At 44.5% G+C, this 25,600-nt stretch overlaps 2 protein-coding genes across 5 annotated transcripts in view; one reads left to right on the top strand and one right to left on the bottom strand.

Annotated features, from left to right (window-relative positions):
• Nucleotides 1–1,413: 1,413 nt before the first annotated feature.
• Nucleotides 1,414–15,153, bottom strand: HSCB (HscB mitochondrial iron-sulfur cluster cochaperone). 4 transcript variants are annotated; one of them, XM_054712772.1, is made up of 6 exons: nucleotides 14,806–15,153; nucleotides 13,385–13,481; nucleotides 12,983–13,072; nucleotides 12,030–12,174; nucleotides 11,766–11,813; nucleotides 1,414–1,771 (listed from the first exon to the last, which is right to left on the bottom strand). In XM_054712772.1, the coding sequence occupies exons 1-6, from the start codon at nucleotides 15,039–15,041 to the stop codon at nucleotides 1,689–1,691; spliced, it is 699 nt and encodes a 232-aa protein (XP_054568747.1). In that variant the 5' UTR covers nucleotides 15,042–15,153; the 3' UTR covers nucleotides 1,414–1,688. The 4 variants fall into 4 exon arrangements, with proteins under 4 accessions (XP_054568747.1, XP_008140706.2, XP_028002596.2 ...); XM_008142484.3 differs by lacking the exon at nucleotides 1,414–1,771 and adding an exon at nucleotides 7,073–7,204 and having other exon boundaries at nucleotides 14,806–15,150; XM_028146795.2 differs by lacking the exons at nucleotides 1,414–1,771; nucleotides 13,385–13,481; nucleotides 14,806–15,153 and adding an exon at nucleotides 7,073–7,204 and having other exon boundaries at nucleotides 12,978–13,061.
• A 1,283-nt stretch (nucleotides 15,154–16,436) lies between these two features.
• CHEK2 (checkpoint kinase 2) overlaps nucleotides 16,437–25,600 on the top strand; it is a 29,966-nt gene continuing 20,802 nt past the window's right edge. The window contains exons 1-4 of the mRNA XM_054712540.1: nucleotides 16,437–16,558; nucleotides 17,827–18,310; nucleotides 19,492–19,616; nucleotides 19,721–19,868. Of these exons, the coding sequence (XP_054568515.1) occupies nucleotides 17,971–18,310; nucleotides 19,492–19,616; nucleotides 19,721–19,868 (613 nt within the window). The 5' untranslated portion in view covers nucleotides 16,437–16,558; nucleotides 17,827–17,970. The remainder of the gene's footprint in view (nucleotides 16,559–17,826; nucleotides 18,311–19,491; nucleotides 19,617–19,720; nucleotides 19,869–25,600) is intronic.

Here is a 25,600-nt window from a genome sequence, read left to right as displayed (position 1 = left end):
TGGGTTGCCTAGGGTGATTTGGAGGAAGGTTCAAGAAAGCAGAGCTTGGCTCTGGAATTAATATTGTCAGGAAGCAGGGCTAATTCTAGTCCATCTTTTCTAGGAGGTGTGAGGAATGAAGGAAGGCTAAACCTATAATTGATAAAGAAGCAAGTTCTTCATATTAGCCAGGCTAGGGGGATATTGGTCAATTTGTGGTTTAAACAATGTGCACATTGTTGTGTGTATTCAGATATGATTATGAAGTACTCTTGTTTTTATCTTGATCCATCAAAGTCGAATCTCAGACCTTGTTTGATGTTGACATTCTGAGAAGCTGTTTAACAGGAAGACACCAAGTCCTACCTTATAGCACCAGGCCAGTATCAGCTGTCAGAAGATGCTTCTCTCCTTCTAACCAAAAATCTAAGTTTCATCGATGCCCCTTTTGTATTCTCCCCTGTATGTAATCAGTTAGCAAGTCCTATCGGCTTTATTTGTGAAATGCTTCCAGGTTACCGTTCTCCATTCCCATTGCTCTCATAATGGTCTAAGGAACAAAATGAATGAACCTCTTTTGTCTAATGTAAATAATGGATTAGATTTAAATTTTCTTAGTGGCATTTACAATCCAGTTTTGCCTCCCTTAGTTAACATCCTATTTATCTCAACTGGATTTAAAAGGTAGTCTCCTGGCCGCCTGGCATGGCTCCCTGGTTGAGTGCCTACCTATGAACCAGGAGGTCAAGGTTCAATTCCTGGTCAGGGCACATACCCAGGTGGCGTGCAGGAGGCAATAGATGATTCTCTGTCATCATTGCTGTTTTTCTCTCTCTCTCCCTCTCCCTTCCTCTCTGAAACCAATCAAAATGTATTTTTAAAAAAGGGAGTCCCCTGGGGGTCATTTCTACAAATGGCCACCTCATTCCTCACTTAAAAAAATATCCTGCTAGATGATATTATATACACATATAAATATGTATTTGTAAAAAGGGAGTCCTACTCTCTATATATTCTGAAACTTTTTCCTATATTTATTGAATGCCTATCCAGATTCATTCTTTCATTCAGAATTCTATACCAGGCTGTACACCCCTTATCAGGCAATGTATTTGAATTATTAATTTATTAGGTACTTCCTATTTGTAAGTGCTTTTTGCTCAGAAAAAGTCAAGTATTTCTCACAGTAACTCTAAATCGGATGCTTTTATTACTCCCATTTTACAGATGAGAAAATTGAGGCAAGTTATGGTTCCCAATTCCCTCAGCTGTAAGTAAAGGAATTTAACCCCCAATTCCAGGCAAAAGTACGGGGGTATTATGGCTACTAGTTTGAAGAAGAAAAAGTGTGTATATGAGAACAAAAAGGAGGATGTAATATGTAAACAGGAAATGTTGTGTTAAGGCATGGGAGTTTTTCATTATTATTTTAAAGCGTATTTTATTTATAAATGCATTAGTGCTTATCTCTAACGAATACTTTTCCAAAAAACATAATTACAATGCTATTATCGTGCCTAACAAAATTAGTAATACTACTTCAAAATCATCTATTCAGTATTCATATTTTTCCAAGTGCCCCCAAATGTCTTTTTATAGTTGGGTTGATGGCATCACGATTCAACATTGCGTTAGATTTGCCTATCTCTTGAGTCTCCTTTACCCCCTGTCTGCTTTCTTCCTTGTTAATTATTTGTTGACTCACTAGGTCATCTGGACATTGTCGTTGTCGTCATGAGTGCTGATGGTGGCGATGAGGCATCTTCGCATGACTTCTCAGGTCCAAGGGAGCCTGGAGTAGCAGAGAAAGGACATGGCAGATACGACCACCTGCTTGGTAAGCACAGACCCAGTGGCTGGTATCTTCCTCTTGTAAGCAAGTAGGACTCTGCAGAAGGACTAGGGGTATCAGTATTATCATGACCCAATTCATTATCTCTTGCCTGCTGGAGCCTCCTAGCTGTTCTCTTTGTTCAACACTTGCCCCTCCAGCCCATTAGCCACAATATAGTCAGACATATTTGTCCACCATGCAACTCAATGTGCTCCTCCCCTGCTTTAAGCCCTTCCCTAACTCCCTGTTACCCTTGGGAGAAGGTCCAACCTCCTTCGGCCTCCACATTCCTTCAAGATCCCTCACCTTCCCACCTCCCCAGCTTTATATCTTCCCACTCCCCACCTGATTACCTGCATCTAGCAATTGGGATTTTCTTCAGTTTTCTATTGAATTTCTCTCTTTTCCTCTCTCTTACCTGGAAACTTGGATACATTTATCCTTCTCCCTGCTAACAACTGCCATCTTTTACATCCAAACAGACCTTTCCAGTCTATTAAATGTTTGTGGTGCTTTTGGAGCCAGAAGAAAGGAACTGTTGTCGATTGCAGACAATGACAAGTGGTCCTATTTTCAAGTCTTGGGGTACCTTCTGCCAAGAGCAGGCTTGAAAATAGAAAATTAGGGATTTTCACACGGCTCTTTGGGGTTAACAGCAATGAGAATGCCCACAGTGTTCCTTGGTTTCCTTGGTGCCCGTGACGGGGGCAGAATAAATGGGCAATTAGACGGAGCAGTGAACCCTCTCCCTTGTTTCCACATTGTCCTGAGGAACAATGGAAGGGGCTCCTGTACACATTCTTGGCTATTTATTATACTTTGTTCTCGCAGCTCTCACATGTGTTTAAAAAGATCAAACTGGCCAAAACCAGTTTGGCTCAGTGGATAGCGCGGCGGCCTGTGGACTCAGGGGTCCCAGGTTCGATTCCGGTCAAGGGCATGTACCTTGGTTAAGGGCACATCCCCAGTGGGGGGTGTGCAGGAGGCAGCTGATCGATGTTTCTCTCTCATCGATGTTTCTAACTCTCTCTCCCTCTCTCTCTGTAAAAAAAAAAAATAAATCAATAAAATATATTAAAAAAATAAAAAAAGCCCTGGCCGGTTTGGCTCAGTGGGTAGAGCATCGGCCTGTGGACTCAAGGGTCCCGGGTTCGATTCTGGTCAGGGGTGTGTGCCTTGGTTGCGGGCACATACCCAGTGGGGAATGTGCAGGAGGCAGCTGATCGATGTTTCTCTCTCATCGATGTTTCTGGCTCTTTATCCCTCTCCCTTCCTCTCTGTGGAAAATCAATAAAATATATATATTTTTTAAAAAGATAAAACTGTACTTATTAATAAGAATTTGCCCCTGCATTACACTGAGATGTGGCCTACAATTTTCTTTATAATATTTCTGCACGCAGAGTGTGATAGAATGTGTATGTTGGCATTGATCCACCCCAGGGCAGGTATGTTCCTCCTTAACCACAATGTCGAGGAAATGTCATCATAGGCAGCTCCTACAAGTGCGGTAGCTATCTCCTGTCTTTTGGACTCTAGTAGTTTCTGCTCATTAACATTAGCAATGTTACAATGAGTTTTTTATGGGTAACATGAGTGGTATTTAAGATTTTACATATATATATATAATAATAAAAGTGTAATATGCTAATTAGACAGGATGTCCTTCTGGACGACCTTACAAAAGAAGCCGGCAGCGGGAGGGAAGCCGGTGCTGGCAGCCTGGGGAAGGAAGGCCTACTCTTGCACAAATTTCATGCATCGGGCCTCTAGTATATATATAGTATATAGGGTTGTGGACTCGATCCCCAGTAACATACATATATGTTAGAATTACTAGAGATGTTTCCATCCTGACATTAATAAGACATAGAAATCCAGTGAGCTCTTCCATTTCCCACACTCAAGATGGCAACCCAGGTTTGATTCTTAAGTGGTTCTGTGCCCCATACGGGTGGGGAGAGTTCTTGGTCATATCCTGCCACTAGAACACTTTCTCATTTGCCTCAGATGAAATATATGTTTGGAAAAACAAAGAGGAACAGAGCTGGAACTTGATTATTTCTAGAATATGTGGTTTGGCTGTTTCATTCCTACTTGCTAAATGTCCTTTAGTAGAGGCAGATTTTTTTTGTGAAACTTGCTTTCATTAAAACCTGGTAGAACCAAAGGGTGAAAGAGGAAATCACAGGGGAGATTAGAAAATGCTTTGGGATGAATGAAAATGAAAATGCAACCTACCGAAATGTAGGGGATTCAGTAAAAGCAATGCCTAGGGGAATTTACAGTTATAAATGCCTATTTTAGAAAAGATCTCAAATCAACAATCTAAAACTTCCACCAAACTAAACCCAAAGCAAGCTGAAGGGAGGAAAGAATAAAGATTAGAGCAGAAATAAGTGAAACAGAGAATAGAAAAAATAGAGAAAAATCAATGAAATAAAAAAGTTGGTTCTTTGACAAAATGAACACAATTGACAAACCTTTAGCTGCTGGATTGACTAAAGGAAACAGAAAGCAAAGACTCAAATTACTAAAATTAGGAATGAAAGAGGGAATTATAAGTGAATACCTTGTACAAATATATGCCAACAAATTAGATAACTTAGATTAAATGGATAAATTCCTATCCCAGCTGGTGTGGCTCAGTGGTTGAGTGTTGATCTATGAACCAGGAGATCACGGTTCAATTTCTGGTCGGGGCATATGCCAGGGTTGTGGACTTGATCCCCAGTAAGGGGTGTGCAGGAGGCAGTCGATCCATGATTCTCTTTCGTCATTGATGTTTCTCTCTCTCCTTCTCCCATCCTCTCTGAAATCAATAAAAAATATTTTAAAAAAATGGATAAATACCCAGAAAAACACAAAACTGATTCAAGAAGAAATGTTCACAACAGCTCTGAGATAGGTACTATTATTATCACTATTTTAAAGAAGAAACGAAGCTTAGCACAATGATGGGCGGCAAGTAAGTGGCAGAGCTAGGATGGAAACCCAGGTGTATTGGTCAGCTCAGGCTACCATAACAAAATACCATGACTAGACGGCTTAAATAGCAGAAATTAATTTTCTCAGGGTCTGGATGCTGGAAGTCCAAGATAAAGGTGCCACTTCCGGGGAGTTGCCGTTTCCCGGGAGGAGTCTCTTCCTGACTTGTACATGGCAGCCTTCTTTCTGGCTTTTTCACAGGGCCTTTCCCTAGCACAGGAATGTGGGTAGAGTGAACAGGGAGCTCTCTGGTTTCTTTCTAAGGACACTGAACCTGTCAAATTATAACTCTATTATAACTCTATGCCGTGGTCCATAACACTATGCCTGCCTGACATTGGAGCAGATAGTCTCAAATTAGTCAAGACCTCTGATTTGTTCTGACACTATATTAGGAATGATGTGGCGGTGGGAAGTGGGTGCTTTCATTTGCTTCACTGAGCCAGAACCTTTAATCCAAACAGGGCTGCTAACCTCTCAGATGTCTAGAAGCATAGCACCCATAGGGCTTTGTCAGGGACCACATGAAAGTGTTCCTGGCTTTAGAAGTCCAGCTAAACGGAAGAGTTTCGAATAAAAGGGAAAGATTTTGGAAGGGGGCAGGGGGGAGTAATCCCACTGACTCAGAAGCCATGACTCAGAAATAAAGTCTTTTTTATTTATCCCCCAAGTCAGAAATGATTTGCTGGAAAGCCCAGTGACCTTTCCAGTGGATGGTAAAAGGTAAGGGAAGTTTCTTTGAAGTTCCTCCAGAGATGTCATTTGAGGCAATATTTATCTGATTTCTTTTTGTGGTCAGATTGTTTTGGTCCTGATCATTGTTCTGAACAAGGAATAAAGTTCGTCGATGAAAGTATATCAAACACTCCTTTCATCTCCTTTGCAGAAGAACCCGATTTAACCAGGACATTTGCTTGCATTGTAATTATTTACTTAAAGGAGACAAGTAACTCATTCTCCTTGTAAATTGTGAGGGGTTAGAGATTGTACTGATATCCCCCAAGTACCATTAAGCAGACAGCTGTTGTGGTCCATTTTCCTTCAGAAGATCCATAAATCCTCAAATGTTCCTGGGTATAACTGGACCAGGATTCAGAAGATACGAATTCTTAGACAAGAACGAGGGAGGATGTGAAGGAGCTGCGGTGTTAAGCTCTGGTAGTATGGAAACCATGGTTCAGAACCCTGAATTTTTAGTTATAAACAAGCAATTCTCTCCAAGAGTTTGAATATTGTTTCCTGGAATTTTAAAATCAGAATTTTCAATTTTAATCTTCTTTGATCCAGAGACTTAAAAAATACTTTTTTGTTGTTGTTGTTGTTTTGGAAATGAATCAAGTACTAAAACTGCATTTCCAAAGATCCAAAAGGGGAAGTGGAGTTGCTTCAGGCTGGGTTAGAAGAACATGGAAATCATGACAAGAGATTGTCAACTGTCCAGAGAAATTAAAAGTGCTTTACCTCAAGGTGGAGCTGAAAACGTGGATAGTGTTTAATACCAGGCTGATTCTTGATAATATTAACTACATTTTGAAAGGCAGGCCAGAGACCCTTAGGCAGCTTTGCAGGTTACCAAACAATGCCCTGAAGGCCATGCTAACAAGAGGACCATCACCACCAAAACCGGTTTGGCTCAGTGGATAGAGCGTCAGCCTGTGGACTGGAGGGTCCCAGGTTCGATTCCGGTCAGGGGCATGTACCTTGGTTGTGGGCACAGCCCCAGTAGGAGGTGTGCAGGAGGCAGCTGATTGATGTTTCTCTCTCATTGATGTTTCTAACTCTACCTCTCCCTTCCTCTCTGTAAAAAAATCAATAAAATATATTTAAAAAAAAAAAAGAAGAAGAAGAGAGGACCATCACCAAAGGTCTAGCCATTAGGAAGATGTGGCTCTAGGGCAAAGATTGGCAAGCCCTCGGGCAAATCTAGTCCAAAGCCTGTTGTGTAAAAAAAGTGCTACAAAGCAAGTTGAGTAGTTACAACAGAGGCAGTACGGCTGGCTAAGCCTAAAATATGTACTTCCTCTCCTTTTTCAGAAAAAGTTTGCCAAACCCTCCTCTAGGGCCTCAAGTCGGCCCCATCCCCACCTCCTCATCCATTGGTCTAGTTAGGGGCATGGTGTGTCAGCATCACATGAAACATTGACCACTCAAACTCTGGCTAGGCTGTTTCTGCTGGCATGACAAACTCTGCCATCCATTAATGCTTGAGCCACGTGTTTAATTAAGATGATATAAGTAGTTAAAGTATATCTAGCAGAAGCCAGAAAAGAAATAAATAAGAACTTTATTTTTTTTTTAAAATCAGCAACAATTAGAGGGGAACCATCTTTAACTTGATCTTTTCTTCTACATTTGAAAAGTATCTCATCTTTGTTAAAATTTCCTTGGCTTTTTCAAAATCATCTGAAATAAACAGAGACATGAATGTGAGACTTCATTTCAAGCAAGAATAAAACTAAGTCTATTGATTACAGAGCTGGGTTAAAGTTGAGCCCCCACCTCTGGAGAGCTGGGCAAGTTCATCCATGTTGTAGCATGTGTCAGAACATCCTGCCTTTTTAAGGCTGAATAATATTCCATTGTATGGATATGTCATATTTTGTTTATCTATTCAATTATTGATGGACACTTGTTAGCTATTGTGAAAAATCCTATGAACATGGGTATCGACAAGAATTAATGTCCTTGACCAAAGTCTAGCCAGACCCTCTGAACTCTCTTCTCAACTAGGCCTCAACCTTGACCTATACTAACATATGATAACATAGCTTCTAATAAGTTAAGGCCACATCCCTAGGATAATCCTAGACCCTCTTAAAATGCCTGCCCGAGTAAATTCAAGGCTGTCAAAAGAATTTACTATTTATTGCAGCCAATACGCAAAGCTAGGGTCCCTGCTTCCCAGGGAGGGCAGGAGCCTAACTTCAATAAGTGCCAGTTAGCAAGCCCAGATGGGTTTCACATTGACCAATTCCACCTGACCCCCACCCACCCACCGCCACTTTCTGCCTTGGAATTTTTCACTTCCCAGATCCCACTGACCTCCTGTGCACCACCATCACATTTCCTCATTCTCCCTTTAAAGTGCCAGTCACGAATTGTAGTTTAGTTCCCAGTGGACTCTTTTCCCTACCGCAATAGTTATCACTGATTCAAATCTGTGCTTAGCACTTTAACTAGTGTCTGGCTTTGTTTATCGTTGACAATTATCCAGCACCGTGACTCGGATCTGGATTGGAAACACCATCGAACCCTTGGTTGTAACAGCCAGACCTTTCAACATGCAGAGGCCCTTGCCTAATCTCTCGTCTGATGCTTATTTGGGTACTTGGTGGTGAGTACAACTCCAATTCTCCCGACAAATGTCCGAAGCGCAGTGAAGACAGATTTTGATTCTTACAATTCCGAGGAGGCTCTCTGAAGCTGGGTTGGCGTCCCAGGCTTCTTTTGAAAGGTATCCCCTAGATTCCGGGCTAGAACCCTTCCTGGCTCCTTGTTTCCAGCGAGGATTGGCTCCCAGGCTGGATTTTTTTTTTCCTGGCTCCTTGTGAGGCCTCTTTGTTCTCTCTGTTTGAGTCAGCTCCTCCATGAGAACTTCTCAGTCGACGGAAACCTCCCTTCTCGAACTCCTGCTGACTGTACGTCACCGTGGTGCTGTGTCCATTTCTTAGATCGTCTGACTTTCCTTAGGAAATTTTGTGGCTCTTTGGGAAACTTAAGATCTCCTCAAACTATCTCCTTCAAGACCTCTCCTTCCCATCACCCCCACTCCTCTTTCCTCCTTTACCACCCGCCACCTTCCCTTTAGCTCCCTTACATCCTCCGATATGTCGAAGAAAAGATACTTAATTTTCCCTAGGTTATATTTGTATGGTAAAATGTTATTATTTCAAAAATTGTATACTTCATAGAAATTTATCAATGCCACCACTATCCATAATATGTCTTGGTGAAATGTTTTTAATCAAGTTATTATTTTAAAAATGTGTATGTCACAGAAACAACCAAATTTCCTTGTCAATTGTGTTCTTTTTAGAATGAACTTTCATCGGATCTTTAACTATGGTCACTTTAATTAAACCTTTTGCTATCTACAGACAGTTGTTGTTTTACTCTGATGCTTTCCTAAAAGATTCTGCAACCAGCTCCAGGCCAGACCACTTGTGTTTTAACAAAAAGGGACTGTTTTGAAGATTCATGAGAAAGGACTGTGCCAAGTACTGTACTCAGGAATATAGGCTTCTGATGGCATTGCTTAATAACTTTGAAATCAAACCAATTAACTGAGTCAGAATTTCTAAAAGCCAATGGGTTCATAAAACTGCTGACCCAAGATTAAGTAGAATAAAATTAATTACATGGGATTGAGTAAACTGATAAAGAATGACTATAACTTTTTATATATTTTGTTTGAAATTTTGCTGGCTCTTAAATGCTCTATTTTCCAGATGTAAGAAAATCCCGCTCTGTTTTCTCTTCAGCTATCTATGACTCATAAAATCTAGTAAATTTTACTTTTCTAAACAAAGTTAAAACATTTATCTTTTGCTCCTTGCCTAATCCCTTAAAAAAGAAACTGGAAACTATTATGGAGTATTCTTATTTTCATAGCAATATAGTTATTTGTTCATTGTTTTTGAGGTTTTGTTCAATAAGAATCTGTCCCCTTTGTCATAGATCATAATTGAAAACACCAGTTATATTATGAATGCTTTGTCTGGAATGTCATATTTGGAAATGATGCATAAAATCAGATATGACCAGACAATTTCAATGAACTAAGGTTGACTCTTTGGAGCCACTGCTTACAAAAGCCCTCTTGAAAAAACCGGCCTCGTATCTGGCTCAGAGTTCACAGACTTAGGTAAGTAAGGGAACTTCCTGGACAGTCCAGGAAGCTCAGGATATTTTGAGAAGAGAGGAGTTCACCCACTGAAGATGAAGCCTGATGGAGGCGTCTTGGCTTGACTCCCTAGCACACAGATGCTTTACTAGTAGCTAGTCCTCAATAAACAAAAGGTGATTAAATGAGACATGGATTTACACTGTTCCGAGGAAAGAAGGCATCTCTTCTTGCTGTCTTTCTTACTGTCGGTTCCAGCCAACACCTGAAGATAGGGCACTGTCTCCCAGGCTCTGTGGGAGGGTAGGACCTAACTTTGATTAGTGCAGTGAGCAAACCCAGGTTGGTTTCACAGGGACCAACTCTCCCCTTCCCACTTTTTGGAATTTTTCACTTCCCTGACTCTACTGAGCCCCTGCGCAGTCCCTCCCTATTTCCTCATTCTCCCTTTAAAATGCCCAGTCACAAATGGAAGTTGAGTTTAGTTCATGCTAGACTCTTTCCCTATCTCGATAGTTCAAATCCATCCTTACCACTTTAACTGGTATCTGGCTTTATCTTTGACAGTGCACAAATCTCTCTTTGAGTCCCTGCTGTTAATTTGTTAGATATATATCCAGAAGTGGATATTGCTGGATTGTATGGTAATTCTATTTTTAACTTTTTAGGAAATGCCATTTTGTTTTCTATAGTGGCTGCACTATTTTACAGTGCACAGGAGTTCCATTTTCTCCACATTCTTGCCAAAATGTTTTATTTTCTGTTTTTTGTTTTGTTTTGTTTTTTTACAGTATTCATCCTAATGTGTATGAAGTGGTATCTCATTGTGGTTTTGGTTTTCATTTTCTTCATGATTAGTGATGTTTGAGTACATTTTAATGTGCTTATTGGCCATCACTATATGTTGTTTGCATTTATATTTCTTAATCTGGGTGGTGAGGATATAGATGTTGTTCTGTTATTATTTTTAAAATTGCACTTACACATTATTCTGTTTCAAAATTAGAAATGATAAAAAAAAATGAAAGTACACAAAGGCACACCAGGAGCTGGGGGTGGGCCCTGGTGGAACACAATCTGACCATTGTAGGCAGCACACGTATAAGCCTATCCCTTTGGCCCAGACTGACTGGACTGGACTGGACATCTGGGCCAATCAAATTCCCTCTCCCAGAATCTAGAGGTGGGTCTAGGGGACTCTAGTCACATGGTGAAAGGCCTTGTTCTTGTAAGGTAATAGGCCAAGGAGGACTAAAGAGTCATCCCGGTGTAGAGGCCCCTTTGGGGCACCAGATCCCAGTAAGGAGGCAGACAGAGTGGTTTTTAGAGAGAAGAGGATGGAATGAACTGCCAGGGGCGCTGAGTCCAGCACCACAGTCTTAGTTCCAGACTGCTTCCTGCTTCCCAGGTTCTATCCCCACAAAAGCTCTTATCACACTGGCCTATAATCGTGACAGGGACTTTCTCTCTGGATTCTGGGAGGTAGCCCTGATTCCTTACAATAACTCCCCTTTATCTGGGCTCCCCTGAGTGGCTTTCTGCTTCTTGCATTCCAATGAACTCTAAGCTAAAAGGCCGCGATTCTCTTAGTTAAGGGGGGTGGCACCAGTCAGGAATGGATGAAAAGGTGGTTCTTGCTTAAAAACAGCTAGCAATGGGTAGAGTCCCTTCACTCTGAGAGCCAGGACAGTGGGGACGAGGATGAACATTGCACATGTGTGATGTGGGCAGAGCTCTGCCGTGGGTTTCTTCTCTTGGACCCTGCAGAAAGAGGGGTGTGCAGGCTTTGCCAAATGGTGAATGGGCAGCCTTGTCCTCAGAATCTCCCTGCGTTGGTTTCGGCCCACATCCCTCATCTTATCTTCTACTTGTTAAAAGGGGATGAAAGCACGTTCTCTCATCTGATCTTTCACTGGCAGATCACTGTTTCTGGCACGCAGCTTGTTTTTCCAGCAAGACTGTGCATTCTGAGGGCAAAAATGCACTCTCAGCTCTATTTAATACCTTCCCATTAAACCATCATTAACGGGTATATAATAGCTACTTGTTGAACGGACGTTTATATCTCAGTGCTTACAATTTCTTTCCATATTTGAGAAAGTGAAGAAATGGAGACAATACCTTGTTCAAAAGCTCTGCTCAAATTGTCAGTCAATTCTTTCTGTTTAGCTGCAAGAGAAAACCATGATCTTAATTTTTCTATTTAAATAGGCTCATGATATGAAGAGAGAGGGATGTTACAGGTCTAACCTCCAGACAAAATTGGTTTCAGTATACTCAAGAAAAAAAAAAAAATCCCTGAATCATTTATATTCATTTTTCACTTAACCCGGAAATGAAGTCAAAATAGCAATAAAATGCATTTGGTGGTATTTCATCTTTTACCTCTGACAATAGATTCAAACTCGTTAATGGCAGCTTCACTTTGAGCTTCTGCGAGTTTTTCATTGATATCCATTATTTCCATGAGGAATTGATTGTCCATTTTATAATCTGTTCCTTCAGGAATCTCCACTCCATGGAGCTTTAGCTATTGGGGCATAAAGCAGGCGAAATAAGTATTGTTCAAGAAACTATGGCCAAGATCATAAATCCTGAACAGAACACCACTCAGGGGGAACTTGGACTTGCCTAGTAATGAAAGTGTGAGGGCAGCGTGTTGGAAACTTAGACGGAGAAAGGAATGCTTGGATGGAATACTTGTCTGCTACTTAGAAGTGTGTGACCCTGGGGGAGTCACTCCTCCGCTTGTGAGTTTGAACTAAATACTTGTAAAGATTCTATTAAATCCTAAAATTCGAAGGTATTCACCTCTGCCCTTCCCTCAACACCCCCAAATTACTTTCCTAACAGCCATCATCATCCAATCCTTGAAATTTATAGAAAAAAAATTTTTTTAAATAAATATATGTTTTATTGATTTTTTACAGAGAGGAAGGGAGAGGGAGAGAGAGTTAGAAACATCGATGAGAGAGAAACATCAATCAGCTGCCTCCTGCACACCCCGCTACTGGGGATGTGCCCGCAACCAAGGTACATGCCCTTGACCGGAATTGAACCCGGGACCCTTGAGTCCGCAGGCCAACGCTCTGTCCACTGAGCCAAACCAGCTAGGGCAATGTTGTTGTTTTTTTTTTTTAAAATGCAATTGGGCAAGTAAGATTTACAGGTAATATCCAGAGAAAACTATACTCCTGTAGTATCTTTGGGTCCCAGGACTCCTCCCTATCTTTGGCTCAGGGCTCAAGCACTCCTTTGACAAATATAGGGAGTAACTTCCCCTCAGTGCCATGAACACCAGGTAGGTCACACATCCAAAGGCTGGAACATCACCTTACAAGGTATAGTCCCCTGCTCAGGGGCGCCAGAAGGGTCTTGTAGGCGTCATTCACCAGGGTCGAATGCTTCTCCGAGAAGTCCTTTTCAGTCTGTGAGTGGAGAATAAGAAAGTCTTACTATCATCCAAGTCAGCCATCTTACAGACTGTTTCATAAAATACTGATGGGCAGGAACCTAAGGACATGGCCAAAGCAGAACTGCGGGATGAGCTATATTTATTTTCAACTGATGGGCTCTAATTTGGCAGAACAGGCCCAGGGCCTGGCTGGCTAGGGTCTGGCTGCCACAGGGTGGAGCCAGCTGTCCAGCTCTGTCCCTGATAATCAATCACCACAAGGCCACTGCCACCCACCCAGAATGCACACGTGTTTGGGTGTGATGAAGAGTGGCCCATAGACTACCTGAGACCTCTGGCCGAAGAAATCTGGGTGGACAAGACGCTGTAGTTGCTGGTACCTATGCTGGAGCTTGGCGGTATCAACATTGAAGGAACGTTTGCTGGAAGGAAATCGGGAGATGAAATTCAGGCGTCAAATATTAATAGATTTGTGTCAGGGAGGAATTTGTGCCAGGGAGGAATAGGCAATAAACATGCAACAGGGATAATTTCCAAAAGTGGTAGGTTCTGCGAAGAGAAAACAGAACAGGGTCAGAGAGAGGGGTAGACGTGGTGGACAGCGAGCTGCATTTGAGCTTCGACCTGAATGATGACGATGAGTAATCAAAGACCCTAGGAAAGGCTTCAACATTGCATTAGATTTGCCCATCTCTTGCGTCTCCTTTACTCCCTGCCCGTTTTCTTCCTTGTTAATTAAGGAAGAAAGCAGAGGAAACATGCTAGTTTGGCACCGCTGAGGAACTTAAAAAGGTTACTTTTGTTACTGCGGCCCATCCTCAGTGCTCAATGACTAGTAGGACGGATAATTATATCTCAGTGCTTACCATTTAATCACGGCCCAGAGTTAAGGGGAAGGGGCATGGCCGGATCCCACCCTATCTCCCCAAGGCCACGGTCCCTTCATCTCAGTCACCCACCTTTTTTTTTAAATGTTTTATTGATCTTTTACAGAGAGGGATAGAGAGTCAGAAACATCGATGAGAGAGAAACATCGATTCAGCTGCATCTTGCACACCCTCCACCGGGGATGTACCTGCAATCAAGGTACATGCCCTTGACCAGAATCGAACCTGGGACCCTTCAGTCCACAGGCCAACGCTCTATCCACTGAGCCAAACCAGTTAGGGCACCCATCTTGTTTTAATCCAATCCCCTTTGCTTTCCATTCCCACATCCTGCCCTAGAGAGTCAGTTTAGCTCTGCCCAAACTTCACCACCTCTCCCAGCTCCTCAACCTTCGGAAGAAAACAGGAAAAACACCCATTTCTCAGATCCTCTCCCTCTAATTCTCACTTTTCCCTTAGACTCCGCCCACAATATATTTTCCCCCCTCGGTTTTACTCCCTTATCTTGGATAACACCCCAGTTTCGTTCTGACCTCATCCCTCAAGTCTCCTTTCGGTAAGGCCCCTCAAGTCTCCCTCCGGCACTCAATCTCCCCCTAACTGTATTCCCCACCCCTCCAGTTCTCCTTTCACCGATGTCTCCATCCTTAAAGCCCTTTCCTCAGGCCTGCTCTTTAGTTTCCTCTTTTTTGGTCACACCCTACCCTCCATTTCCCCAGGCCCGATCACCCGGTCTCTAGGGTTCCGCCCACCTACCGAACCGGTCCCACCTTCTCTAACCAGATCGGCCCTTCCCTCTCCCACGCCAGCTCCTGACGTCTCTCTCGCCCAGCGCGTTCCCCGAAACCGCCCCCCGTACCAGTCCATAAGGCTGAAGTGGTCTCGAGTGGGGTCAGGTGGCTGCAGCGCCCGGCACTGGGGGCAGAAGAACCCGTCCTCCCGCATGGGGCCCCCTGGGCCGCCGCAGTTCCAACATTGGGGGGAGCTGCTTCCTGCTAGCGACGGAGCATTGCAGCTCAGCGGTCTCCTTCCGAGGGCCCCGGTCGGCCACAACCCCCACACCCGGGGCAAGGCCCCGGCCCTCCCGCCCCACATCTGGCCCGCGGCGTAACCTGTCCGGGGTAAAACGGACGAGAGCCGCGGACAAGACTACGCTGCTGATTGGATGGAGAGCTGAAGGGGCCGGATCACTCGGGGAAAACTTGGATGCTTAGTCCCGCTCTACGTCTTAAACTACAACTCCCAGCAAGCAGCGAGGCCACGCTTGGGACGGCCACTTCCGCTGCTCCTCATTGGTCCGGCAGAGGCGGAGGGGTGTTTTGATTGGTTGAGGGTGGAGTTTGTATCTGTTTAGCGCCACGCCGCTAGCTGCAGCTGTAGTGAGTGTGTGGCTCCAGGTGGGCTCACGCGGTGAGTGTTCGTGGGGGGACGTCCCTTGTGCGCCTGGGGGTTCGAATCCCGTCCTTAGTGTATTAATGCGAGCTGAGCTTCTGAGTGTCCTCTCTTTGAGCTCGGGCCGGGAGGCGGGGAGGAGGAGAGGAATGCGCGTGGGCGACTCTCTTCCTTTTTTGTAGATGAACTTCCAGGTGAAGTTCATTTCCCCTGCTTGCTTACAAGCTGGAATTGGCTCAGACTTGCAGCCTAAGCAGCAACCCAGCTGTGTTTTTCCTGTAAGTGTTAATAATTATTACCGTACTTTAGGTTCAATCTCGAAAATACCTGTTGAGAACCCACTCTTAGCTGCTAGGCATTGCAGGAACTGGAAACACAGTTCCTGTGTTGGAGGATTCCCTGCAAAGTGTCCATAAGGAAGGGTGTGGAATGGGGTGGGGAGGAAAGTGCAGGAGAGCACCAGTCCTCCTTGGGACTAGGTTTCTCTAATTGAAAAAGAAATTGTGTTGCACTTGTAAGGTGCTGTTGGATTCCTTAGGACTGGAATTCTGTTCTCCCAATAATCAAGCGTTGCTGGGGAGGAGCATTCATGCAACTTCTCATTTAATCCTCAGTATCTACTTCTAGCAGATAAGGTTCCTAGAGGTTGTGATCTACTGAAAGGTCCTGCAAAGATCTGACTCAGGCATCTGACTCCAGACCTATTTGTCTCTAACTGCTTCACTGTATTTTAAAAAAATATATTTTATTGATTTTTTTACAGAGAGGAAGGGAGAGGGATAGAGAGTTAGAAACATTGATCAGCTGCCTCCTGCACGCCCCCCCCCCCCCCACTAGGCATGTGGCCACAACCAAGGTACATGCCCCTGACCGGAATCGAACCCGGGACCCCTCAGTCCGCAGGCCGGCACTCTATCCACTGAGCCAAACCGGTTAGGGCTACTTCACTGTATTTTCTCATGGCCGAGGCCAGTGTGGTTCCCACCTGATTTACCCTCATTTCTCATACTCGATGATGGCTACCTCTTGACACACTGTCTGTTTGCCAGTTTTCAGGGCGGAGAAGTTTTGCTCCAAAACTGCAGAAGGACTCAGCCTGATTGAGGTAGCCTTAGGGCAGCCCGAGTGGCAGACTCCGCTCTGGCATCGCCTGCCTGGTGTGCTCCACGGAAAACTCATGAGGACCTTTGTATCTGGAAAGCTGTGTAAATGCAGTCAGTGTGAGTAATGCTCACCATGTTCTCTGCCAGTAGTCTGAGTGTGGGGATCAGGAGAGAAAAGTGTCTTTAAAGAAGAATCAGATTGGGGATTTCAAGTAAGGGGTTGAAAGTTCCCTTTGACTATGTTGTAGGTTTGGTTATCAGAGTTTACCTGTCCATCAAGTTAATTCTAAAGCCAGGGTGGGGAGCCTCTGCTAAGGTCTTCGGTAGCTCCAAGAGTGGTTCCTGCGAGATTCTGAAGGGCTGGCAGGCCTTTAGGATGCTGAAAACAGGAGCCTCTGGTTACTTAGCATCACAAAAGGCTCGATGGGGTTGTTTATGGCAGGCTTGTGTTCTGCCTCATTCCGAGGCCCAGCACTTAGCTGTTAAGGAATCTCTCCTCAACCAACAGAACTTGGTTCTTACCTTCCTGAGCTGGTTTGGGGAAGGAGGGGCATCAGTGACCTTTTAAGTAAATATCCCCCCTGGAGTGGTACCGCAAATAACTGCCGTGTCTCTTTGCCCATCTTCGACCCCAAACCCACCAGACCCTTCTCCTTTCTCTTTCCAAACATACATGACATTTAAGTGGAGTGTTGATTGTGTGAATGAATACATTTTAGGTTTCATTTCTAAATTTTAAAGATTGGGTGAATATAAGCTGTTATAAGTCTCTTCCCCCTCCTCAACTCAGTTTCATAGCTTTTTACTTCTTTATAGCCTTCAAGTAATTTCTTTATTTCTTTCCTCTGTGGCTTGTGGCTATCAGACGAAACACTGATCTAGTGAAAGTGAGCTGAAGAAAAGCTCAACCCAGAAGCACGGTGTGTCTAGACCAGTGGTCGGCAAACTCATTAGTCAACAGAGCCAAATATCAACAGTACAACGATTGAAATTTCTTTTGAGAGCCGGAAACCGACTTCTGCGCATGGGCCACGAAGTTTCAGTCGCACTGTACGTGCGTGCCCACACGTGGTATTTTGTGGAAGAGCCACGCTCAAGGGGCCAAAGAGTCGCATGTGGCTCGCGAGCCACAGTTTGCCGACCACTGGTCTAGACTGTTAGAATTTTAATTTTTGCAGAGTATGCATGCCCTGGATTTTTTTTTTTTTTATTTGTCATTGTAACTTGCTCATCCTTCACTTAAAAAGAAGTATTTATTGATTGACCTTAGAGGGGAGGAGCGGGGGGCAGGGGGAAGAGAGAGGACAAGAGGGATAGAAACTTGGATTTGTTGTGCCACTTATTTGTCCATTCATTGATTGCTTCTTTTATGTGCTCTGACCTAGGATCGAACCTGCAATCTTGGCATCGGGATGATGCTCTAACAACCAACTGAGCTACCCTGCCAGGGCCTCATCCTTCACCCTTGAACTTTAAGTCTTGTTCCTTGAAACCCACCTTATTGTTGGACGCTTATTTTTGAGGTGGTGATGTCTCGGGAGGCGGAAGGGGAGCATCAGCAGTCCCATGGCCCCTCCTCACAGTCCCAGGGCCCCTCCTCACAGTCCCATGGCCCCTCCTCACAGTCCCAGGGCCCCTCCTCACAGACGCAAGTCTCTTCCTCACAGTCCCAGAGCTCATCCGGGTCCTCCACCAGCACAGTTCCAACGTCCAGCCAGTCCTCTCACTCCAGCTCGGGGACACTGAGCTCCTTGGACACAGTGTCCACTCAGGAACTGTATTCTATTCCTGAGGACCAGGAACCCGAGGAGCCGGTCCCTGCCCCTTGGGCTCGATTATGGGCCCTTCAGGATGGATTCTCCAATCTTGGTAAGACCCTTGGTTCTGTAGCGTAATGTTACTGTTGTGTTCGGAAAAAGCAACCACAGATATCTGTGGCAGCAGAAAGCTCAAGACACTGCCGGCTGTGGGGCCTGTACAAGTTGATCCGGGACTACAAGAACCTGTGCTAAGACTTGAACTTGTGTCATCTTCCCTGCACAAAAACGGCTTCTACTCACCTGATGCTGGGTGGGGTGTTGGGACTCTCTTTTTTTAAAGTTCAAAGTAATCCTATGAGAGTCTTAATCCTTATCTCCATTTTACAGAAGAACAAACTGAGGCTTAGAAAGAAGTTGATGAACTTGTTTACAGTCATGCAGCCAGGAGTTGGTAGGAGAATGATTTGAACCTACAACTTTTAAATATATTTTTTTAATTGATTTTTTTTACAGAGAGGAGGGGAGAGGGATAGAGAGTTAGAAACATCGATGGCAGAGAAACATTGATCAGCTGCCTCCTGCACACCTCCTACTGGGGATGTGCCCGCAACCAAGGTACATGCCCTTGACCGGAATCGAACCTGGGACCTCTCAGTCCGAAGGCCGACGCTCTATCCACTGAGCCAAACCAGTTTCGGCTTAATCTTATAATCTATATAATAAAAGCCTAAGTGACCTTTATGGCAGAACAACCAGAACGACTGGTAGCTATGATGTGCACTGACCACTAGAGGGCAGATGCTCAACACAGGAGCTGCCCCCTGGTGGTCAGTGTGCTCCCACAGGGGGAGCACCCTCAGCTAGAAGATGGGCTCACAGCTGGCGAGCACAGTGGCCGTGGTGGGAGCCTCTAAGGAGCTGCCCTAAGGAGCAGCAATCTGAGTGGTAAGGAGCAGCGAGCAGGAAAGCAGTAAGGAACAAGGGGTCCTGGACTGCAAGAGGGATATCCAACTGCCAATTTAGGCCTAATCCCTGGGAGCGGGCCTAAGCTGGCAGGTGGACATCCCCCGAGGGGTCCCAGACTGCTAGAGGGTGTGGGCTGGGCTGAGGGATCCCCCCCCCACCCAGTGCATGAATTTCATGCACCGAGCCTCTAGTATCTTGATAAACATCTATCATGTTGATTGCCTTCTTTGTCTGTTTTCCTACGCGTGGGTTTTATGAGCAGTTTTTAAAGGTGTTTGACAGATGACACTCCACAGCCCCCTGGTGTGTGCTTCTGTGTTGCAGAGTGTGTTAATGACAGCTACTGGTTCGGGCGGGACAGGAGCTGTGAATACTGCTTTGACGAACCACTGCTGAAAAGAACGGATAAATACCGAACTTACAGCAAGAAGCACTTTCGGATTTTCAGGGTAGGTGACAAGGAGCCACATATGTGGGAGAGCTGGTGGTCTAGTCCTCACGGTTAAAGCTTTAAAAAAACAACAACTTGGAAATAAAATGTGCTCCGTCTTAGGAAATGGGACCTAAAAACTCGTACATCGCATACATAGAAGATCACAGTGGGAACGGAACCTTTGTGAACAGAGAGCTCGTAGGGAAGGGAAGACGCCTTCCTTTGAGTAACAATTCTGAAATTGCACTGTCAGTGTGGAGTAACAAAGGTAAACCATTCTTTTATGGCTGTCGGGTTTTTTTTCCCCTCCCATATAAAAGGAAAATTGACATTGTGTTCTTTGCAGAAAGTGGTTTAGGTAAAAAAAAAAAAAAAAAAGTATGTAGGTGGGTCGAAACATGGCGGCGGGAAGGGAGTGAGCAGTCTGCGCGGCCCCGCACCCGCAGGAGGAAATAGAGGGAGCAGCTGAAACGAGAGGAATCCAGCCCGAATTGGTGAAGGAGAAGTGGCTGGTGAGACAGTTTGCAGCTGGGAAGGGCAGAGATCTCCTGGAAAAAGGTAAAACAAGGTTCTGGGCATTAGAATCTGCCGGATCTCTAAACCCAGAAGGTCAGGGGAAAACTACACGGCGCCAAGCCGCGTCCCTGAGGACAGGCAAAGTGTCTGAACTTGAGGAAAAGGGTCCACGGGACTGCGGGAGGTAGTAGATTTTAGACCTTGGAGTCTGATTTGAGATCTGAGCTCAGAGGCAGCCCTGAAGAGCTAACTGCCCGACCGCGCAGTGCCGGCAAGAGAGGAGATTGCAAAGATACGGTCCGCTTCGCGCCGGGGCCTGCGTCTTTCTCCACTGAACCTAGTTCATAGGACCTTTCAGATACAGACACCTACCCGTGCTGAGGTGCAGGAGAAGGGGAGGAGTGGTGGAACCTGGGGAGAGTGGGCAGAGGTGGAAGCGTGTCTGGGGCTGAGTCACATCGGATCCCCGGTCGCCATTTTCTCCTAAGAGATAACCCCTCCCTCCAGTCTCCAGGCAACCATTATAGTCACACCCAGATACCACTCTGATTAACACTATAGGATTTGAATACTCCCTGAGGCCATAGGTACCGCCCAAAAGAAAAACCTTTAGTATCTATTAAGCAGTTATACTACCAGAGCTCCTCAGAGTGCTTCAGTGTGCCTCGCTGGCAAACTTACCGAGGGTGCTCCTCTGAGCTGCCACTGGGAGTAAGCACCTATCCACCACAGGTACAGCATTAAAAGCTGAGTCTGCCCACCCCACAACTACAGAACTCTGGGCAACACAGTCACGCCTTTCCAGAGTGCAGGCCCCCCTGAGCCACATCACCCCAACAGACGGTTCCTTGGAGCCACTGTGAGTCCCCACTGGGCAAGTGTAACTTCAATTTAGGGTGCAAGACAGAAAAATTTGAATACTACCCTCCACGACTGCTGACCTCTAGACACTGCAGTTGTGCCTCTCAAACTCGCAGGCCTACATCAAGAGAACCCAAATAGTTCAAGTAGGGAACTACATTTGATTACCAAGCCCAGGAAAACTGAGAGATTATACCAGTAGCACCATCACCAAAAGATCCTGGGTAGCAAAGCAATTGGAACTACAATCAAAACATTACAGGAAAACATGGGGAGACAGAAAGGAAATTCTCAAAGGAAGGAACAGGAAGAATCACCAGAAAGGGAATTAAATGAACTTGAGGCTAGCAGCTTAACAGAAAAAGAATTCAGAGTATTCGTTATAAGGATGTTTAAACGGATGGATGACAAATACACACAACTCAATGAGAACTATAAGGAGCTGAATGAAAACGTCACCAACATGAAAAGAAACCAAGAGGAGATGAAGAACGACATAGCTGCAATAAAGAACACAATGGAAGGCTTAAAGAGTAGAGTAGAAGAGGCTGAGGACCGCATCAGCGAATTAGAGGACAAGGTAGGAAAAAACACACAAACTCAGCAGCAACTGGAAAGGAGACTTAAAAAGCAAGAGGAGAGCCTAAAAAAGTATGTAGGTTACCATTCAAGATTCTACTCAGTCCTTGTTGCATTTTTAAAATATATATATTTTATTGATTTTTTACAGAGAGCAGGGGAGAGGGATAGAGAGTTAGAAACATTGATGAGAGAGAAACATCGACCAGCTGCCTCCTGCACACCTCCCACTGGGGATGTGCCCGCAACCAAGGTACATGCCCTTGACCGGAATCGAACCTGGGACCTTCCAGTCCACAGGCCGACGCTCTTATCCACTGAGCCAAACTGGTTAGGACCCTTGTTGCATTTTTAAATTATGAAAAAGTTGCATCAAGTCAGGCTTCCTAAGGTTTAATTGGAATAAAATATTCATTTTATTTAAAGTCATATGCTGTCCATTAAGATAGTTCATAATTTAGCCCTAGCTGGTTTGGCTCAGTGGATAGAGCATCCGGCCTGCTGACCAAAGGGTCCCAGGTTCAATTCTGGCCAAGGGCACATGCCAGGGTTGCGGGCTCAATCTCCCCCAGTAGGGGGTGTGCAGGAGGCAGCCAATCAATGATTCTCATCATTGGTGTTTCTATCTCTCTATCCCTCTGCCTTTCTCTCTGAAATCAATAAACATATATTTTAAAAAAGATAGTTCATCGATTGATGCATTTTATACCACATCAGTCTTAGATAGCTATGAGTTGTTTTAGGCCATTATTTCATCTCCCTCATTCTTCCCTTCATTCCTTCCATTCATTTGTTTCTACACATATTTATCGAACTCCTATTATAATGCCAGGCATTGAGCTATGTTGTTTTTGTGTGTGTGTGGCAATTTCAATTTAGACCTTCCACCTTCTTAAATACCACTTGGTTATCCTCTGAAAGAGGAGGTGTGTATCTTCATCATCAGGTAGCATTTTATAAGTATCCACACCTAAAACTTCATGTAAACTGGATAAATTGTCTTTCAACTCAGAATAATTGACAAAAACAACCTACAGAGTTAAACGAAGCTCACGGTGATTTTAAAACCTTGGACAACAGGAATACTCTTGTTTCTTTAGTAATAATACATTTGAAAGCCCCACAGAGGCCTGCCTGGGTGGGTCAGTTGGAGCATCGTCCTGTACACCAAAAGGTTGCAGGTTCGATGACGGATCACGGCACCTACCTAGGTTGTAGGGTTAATCCCACGTCGGGGCACGTAAGGGAGGCAACCATCGATGTTTCTCCTCCCCTCCCCCCTTTCTCTCTCAAATCAATAAAAATATATCTTCGGGGTGAGGATTAGAAAAAACATACAAAGCCCTAACCGGTTTGGCTCAGTGGATAGAGCGTTGGCCTTCGGACTCAAGAGTCCCAGGTTCGATTCTGGTCAAGGGCATGTACCTTGGTTGCGGGCACATCCCCAGTAGGGAGGTGTGCAGGAGGCAGCTGATCGAATGTTTCTCTCTCATTGATGTTTCTAACTCTCTCTCCCTCTCCCTTCCTCTCTGTAAAAAAATCAATAAAATATACTTAAAAATAAAAAAACATACAAAAACTCACAGAACCTCCCAAAAACGATCTGAGAGTTGAATGACTTGGAAGGGCATGGGGATTTAACACCCTGAAAATATAGATCCCCACAGGCACTGTCCCACAGATTCTGATTCAGTCATTCCAGGGATTTAAAACATCCTTTCCTGGGTGGTTCTCCTGCAGTCATTCTTCAGACTGGCATCAGAGAGTATGTACTGAACATCCTGAAATGCATTTGATGATTGACTTACTTTTCCCTGTTCATGGCTCTTCGTTTGCTCTCTGACATGGTCAGGCAGCTGCATAGGGTTTTGCTGTTGGAGAGCACGTGTTTGAGGAGCAACTGGGTGTTGAAATTTGACTTTTCCTCCACTTGACAAGCTGTGTGCCACCTTTTCCCCTGGGTCTGTCCACAGGGCACCTTTCCTAATCTGAACAAAGGTGTTGTATAGACCAAGGTTGGCCCTGGTTCAAATAGATCAAACTGGTACTCTGCAGGCTGCTCATCTCTATTGACCTCTTACTGGGCATTTGCTGATGTTTGTACTTGGACATAAAATTCTAGATTTCTTTGAAAAAGGTGGTCACACTGAGCCTAATCCCACCCTGAGCAGAGGCTGCCTCTTGGTTTTGTTTTGTTTGGGGGGGGGGCGGCCTCTTTTAGATGGACGGTGTGTTTTCATGTTCAAGTCCCCACTTGTCCCCCGTTGCCTTAAAAGCTCAACCGAGCCTCACCTGCGTGTATGACCTTCCTGGCTTGTGTGGACAACTGGGTTTGTAGCCCCCGAAGCAGACCTGGATATTTGTGAGAAATACATCGCCAGAGCCCCTCAAATTCCCAGATCCTCAGATGCCATTGGGACATCTAGGTTCATACATGTCCTCAAGCAGAGAGGAGCAGTTGTACCCTGGGTGGCCAGCAGGTCTCACTAAGCAAGGGTCAGCCTCACATAGGCCAGCCTGGAGTGAAGCATCCTGAGGTGGCTCCGATTTGTGTCAAGAGACTTGATCTCTAGTTGATCCAGGGAGGTCAAAACCTGTCACCTCAAATCCGAGAAACGCAAGGGTCTTAACAAAGTTCACTCTTTTAAAAAATATATATATATTTTATTGATTTTTTACAGAGAGGAGGGGAGAGGGAGAGAGAGAGAAACATTGAGAGAGAAACATCAATCAGCTGCCTCCTGCACACCCCCTACTGGGGATGTGCCCCGCAACCAAGGCACATGCCCTTGATCGGAATCGAACCTGGGACCCTTGAGTCCACAGGCCGACACTCCATCCACTGAGCCAAACCGGTCAGGGCGAAAGTTCACTCTTTCAAGACACTATAGGCAGTTGCAAATTTATCACTGTTGACCTAGTAGGATTGAAGTGTTTGATAACTGATTGCAAGCTTGGCCCACATGGATGGCTAAAAATGAGTAGGGTGGTGTTTTTTTTGTGTGTTTTTTAAAATTTGTTTTCATTTCTGAAATACAACACGAATAATGGAGAAATAAAGGGGAATTTGGGTGAAATTGCTATTTATTTAACTTTACAAGTAGATTCAAGATGCTTTGCATCAGAAAATACCAGCTACGGAAAGGTATAAATGGCTAAGAGAAGATAATTCTAGTATGATAACCTATGGCCTACTTTTTATTAGGCTGTTGATTTACTTGCCCGGAACAGTTTTTTTCTAGGCTCAAACTAATTGCTTTTAGGTTCTGGTCGCATGCTAATCAGCACAGGTATTTTATTTTATTTTAAATAATTTTTTTAAAAAAATATATTTTTATTGATTTCAGAGAGAAGGGAGAGGGAGAGAGAGCCAGAAACATCAATGATGAGAGAGAATCATTGATCGGCTGCCTCCTGCATGTCCCCCACTGGGGATCGAGCCCGAAACCTGGGCATATGCCCTGACCGGGAATCGAACCAGGTAACCTCTTGGTTCCTGGGTAGACGCTCAACCGCTGAGCTACACCCGGCTGGGCTATTTTAAATAATTTAAAAATATATTTTTATTGATTTCAGAGAGAAAGGGAGAGGGAGCGAGAGATAGAAACATCAATGATGAGAGAGAATCATTGTCGGCTGCCTCCTGCACACCCGCTACTGGGGATTGAGCTGGCAACTCGGGCATGTGCCCTTGACTGGAATCAAATCTGGGACCCTTCAATCTGTGGGCCAACGCTCTATCTACTGAGCCAAACCAGCTAGGGCAGCACGGGTATTTTATATTAGTGCAATTGATTAAGAAATCCCGAGTTCAAGGAATAAAACTAGTATTTATGTATGGATTTTATGCACTACAGTGAGAATGAAGCTGTGTATCTCCATTGAAGAATGACATTTGTCATCATTTTCCATGGGTTACATGACATTTAGCCTAGCTAAATAGTTTCTTTGGGGTTAGATAGTAAATGTAATTAAAACAATTGCCTTATATTCCATATGTTTACTAAAATTTAGGACCATTTACCTTCTCTTTATCTAATGAAT

Source organism: Eptesicus fuscus, chromosome 23, assembly GCF_027574615.1.
Source record: "Eptesicus fuscus isolate TK198812 chromosome 23, DD_ASM_mEF_20220401, whole genome shotgun sequence".
NCBI lineage: Eukaryota > Metazoa > Chordata > Mammalia > Chiroptera > Vespertilionidae > Eptesicus > Eptesicus fuscus.
This window is presented reverse-complemented; position numbering and strand designations above follow the sequence as displayed.

What these genes read in the sequence shown, in the direction of transcription:
- HSCB (XM_008142484.3), bottom strand. Translation starts at nt 15,041, where the DNA reads ATGTGGGGCGGGAGGGCCGGGGCCTTGCCCCGGGTGTGGGGGTTGTGG. An exon ending in TCTTCGGCCAGAGGTCTCAG is followed by an intron (nt 13,073 to 13,384) that starts GTAGTCTATGGG and finishes CTCCACTCACAG; the next exon opens with ACTGAAAAGGACTTCTCGGA. An exon ending in GTTTGAATCTATTGTCAGAG is followed by an intron (nt 11,814 to 12,029) that starts GTAAAAGATGAA and finishes TTTCTCTTGCAG; the next exon opens with CTAAACAGAAAGAATTGACT.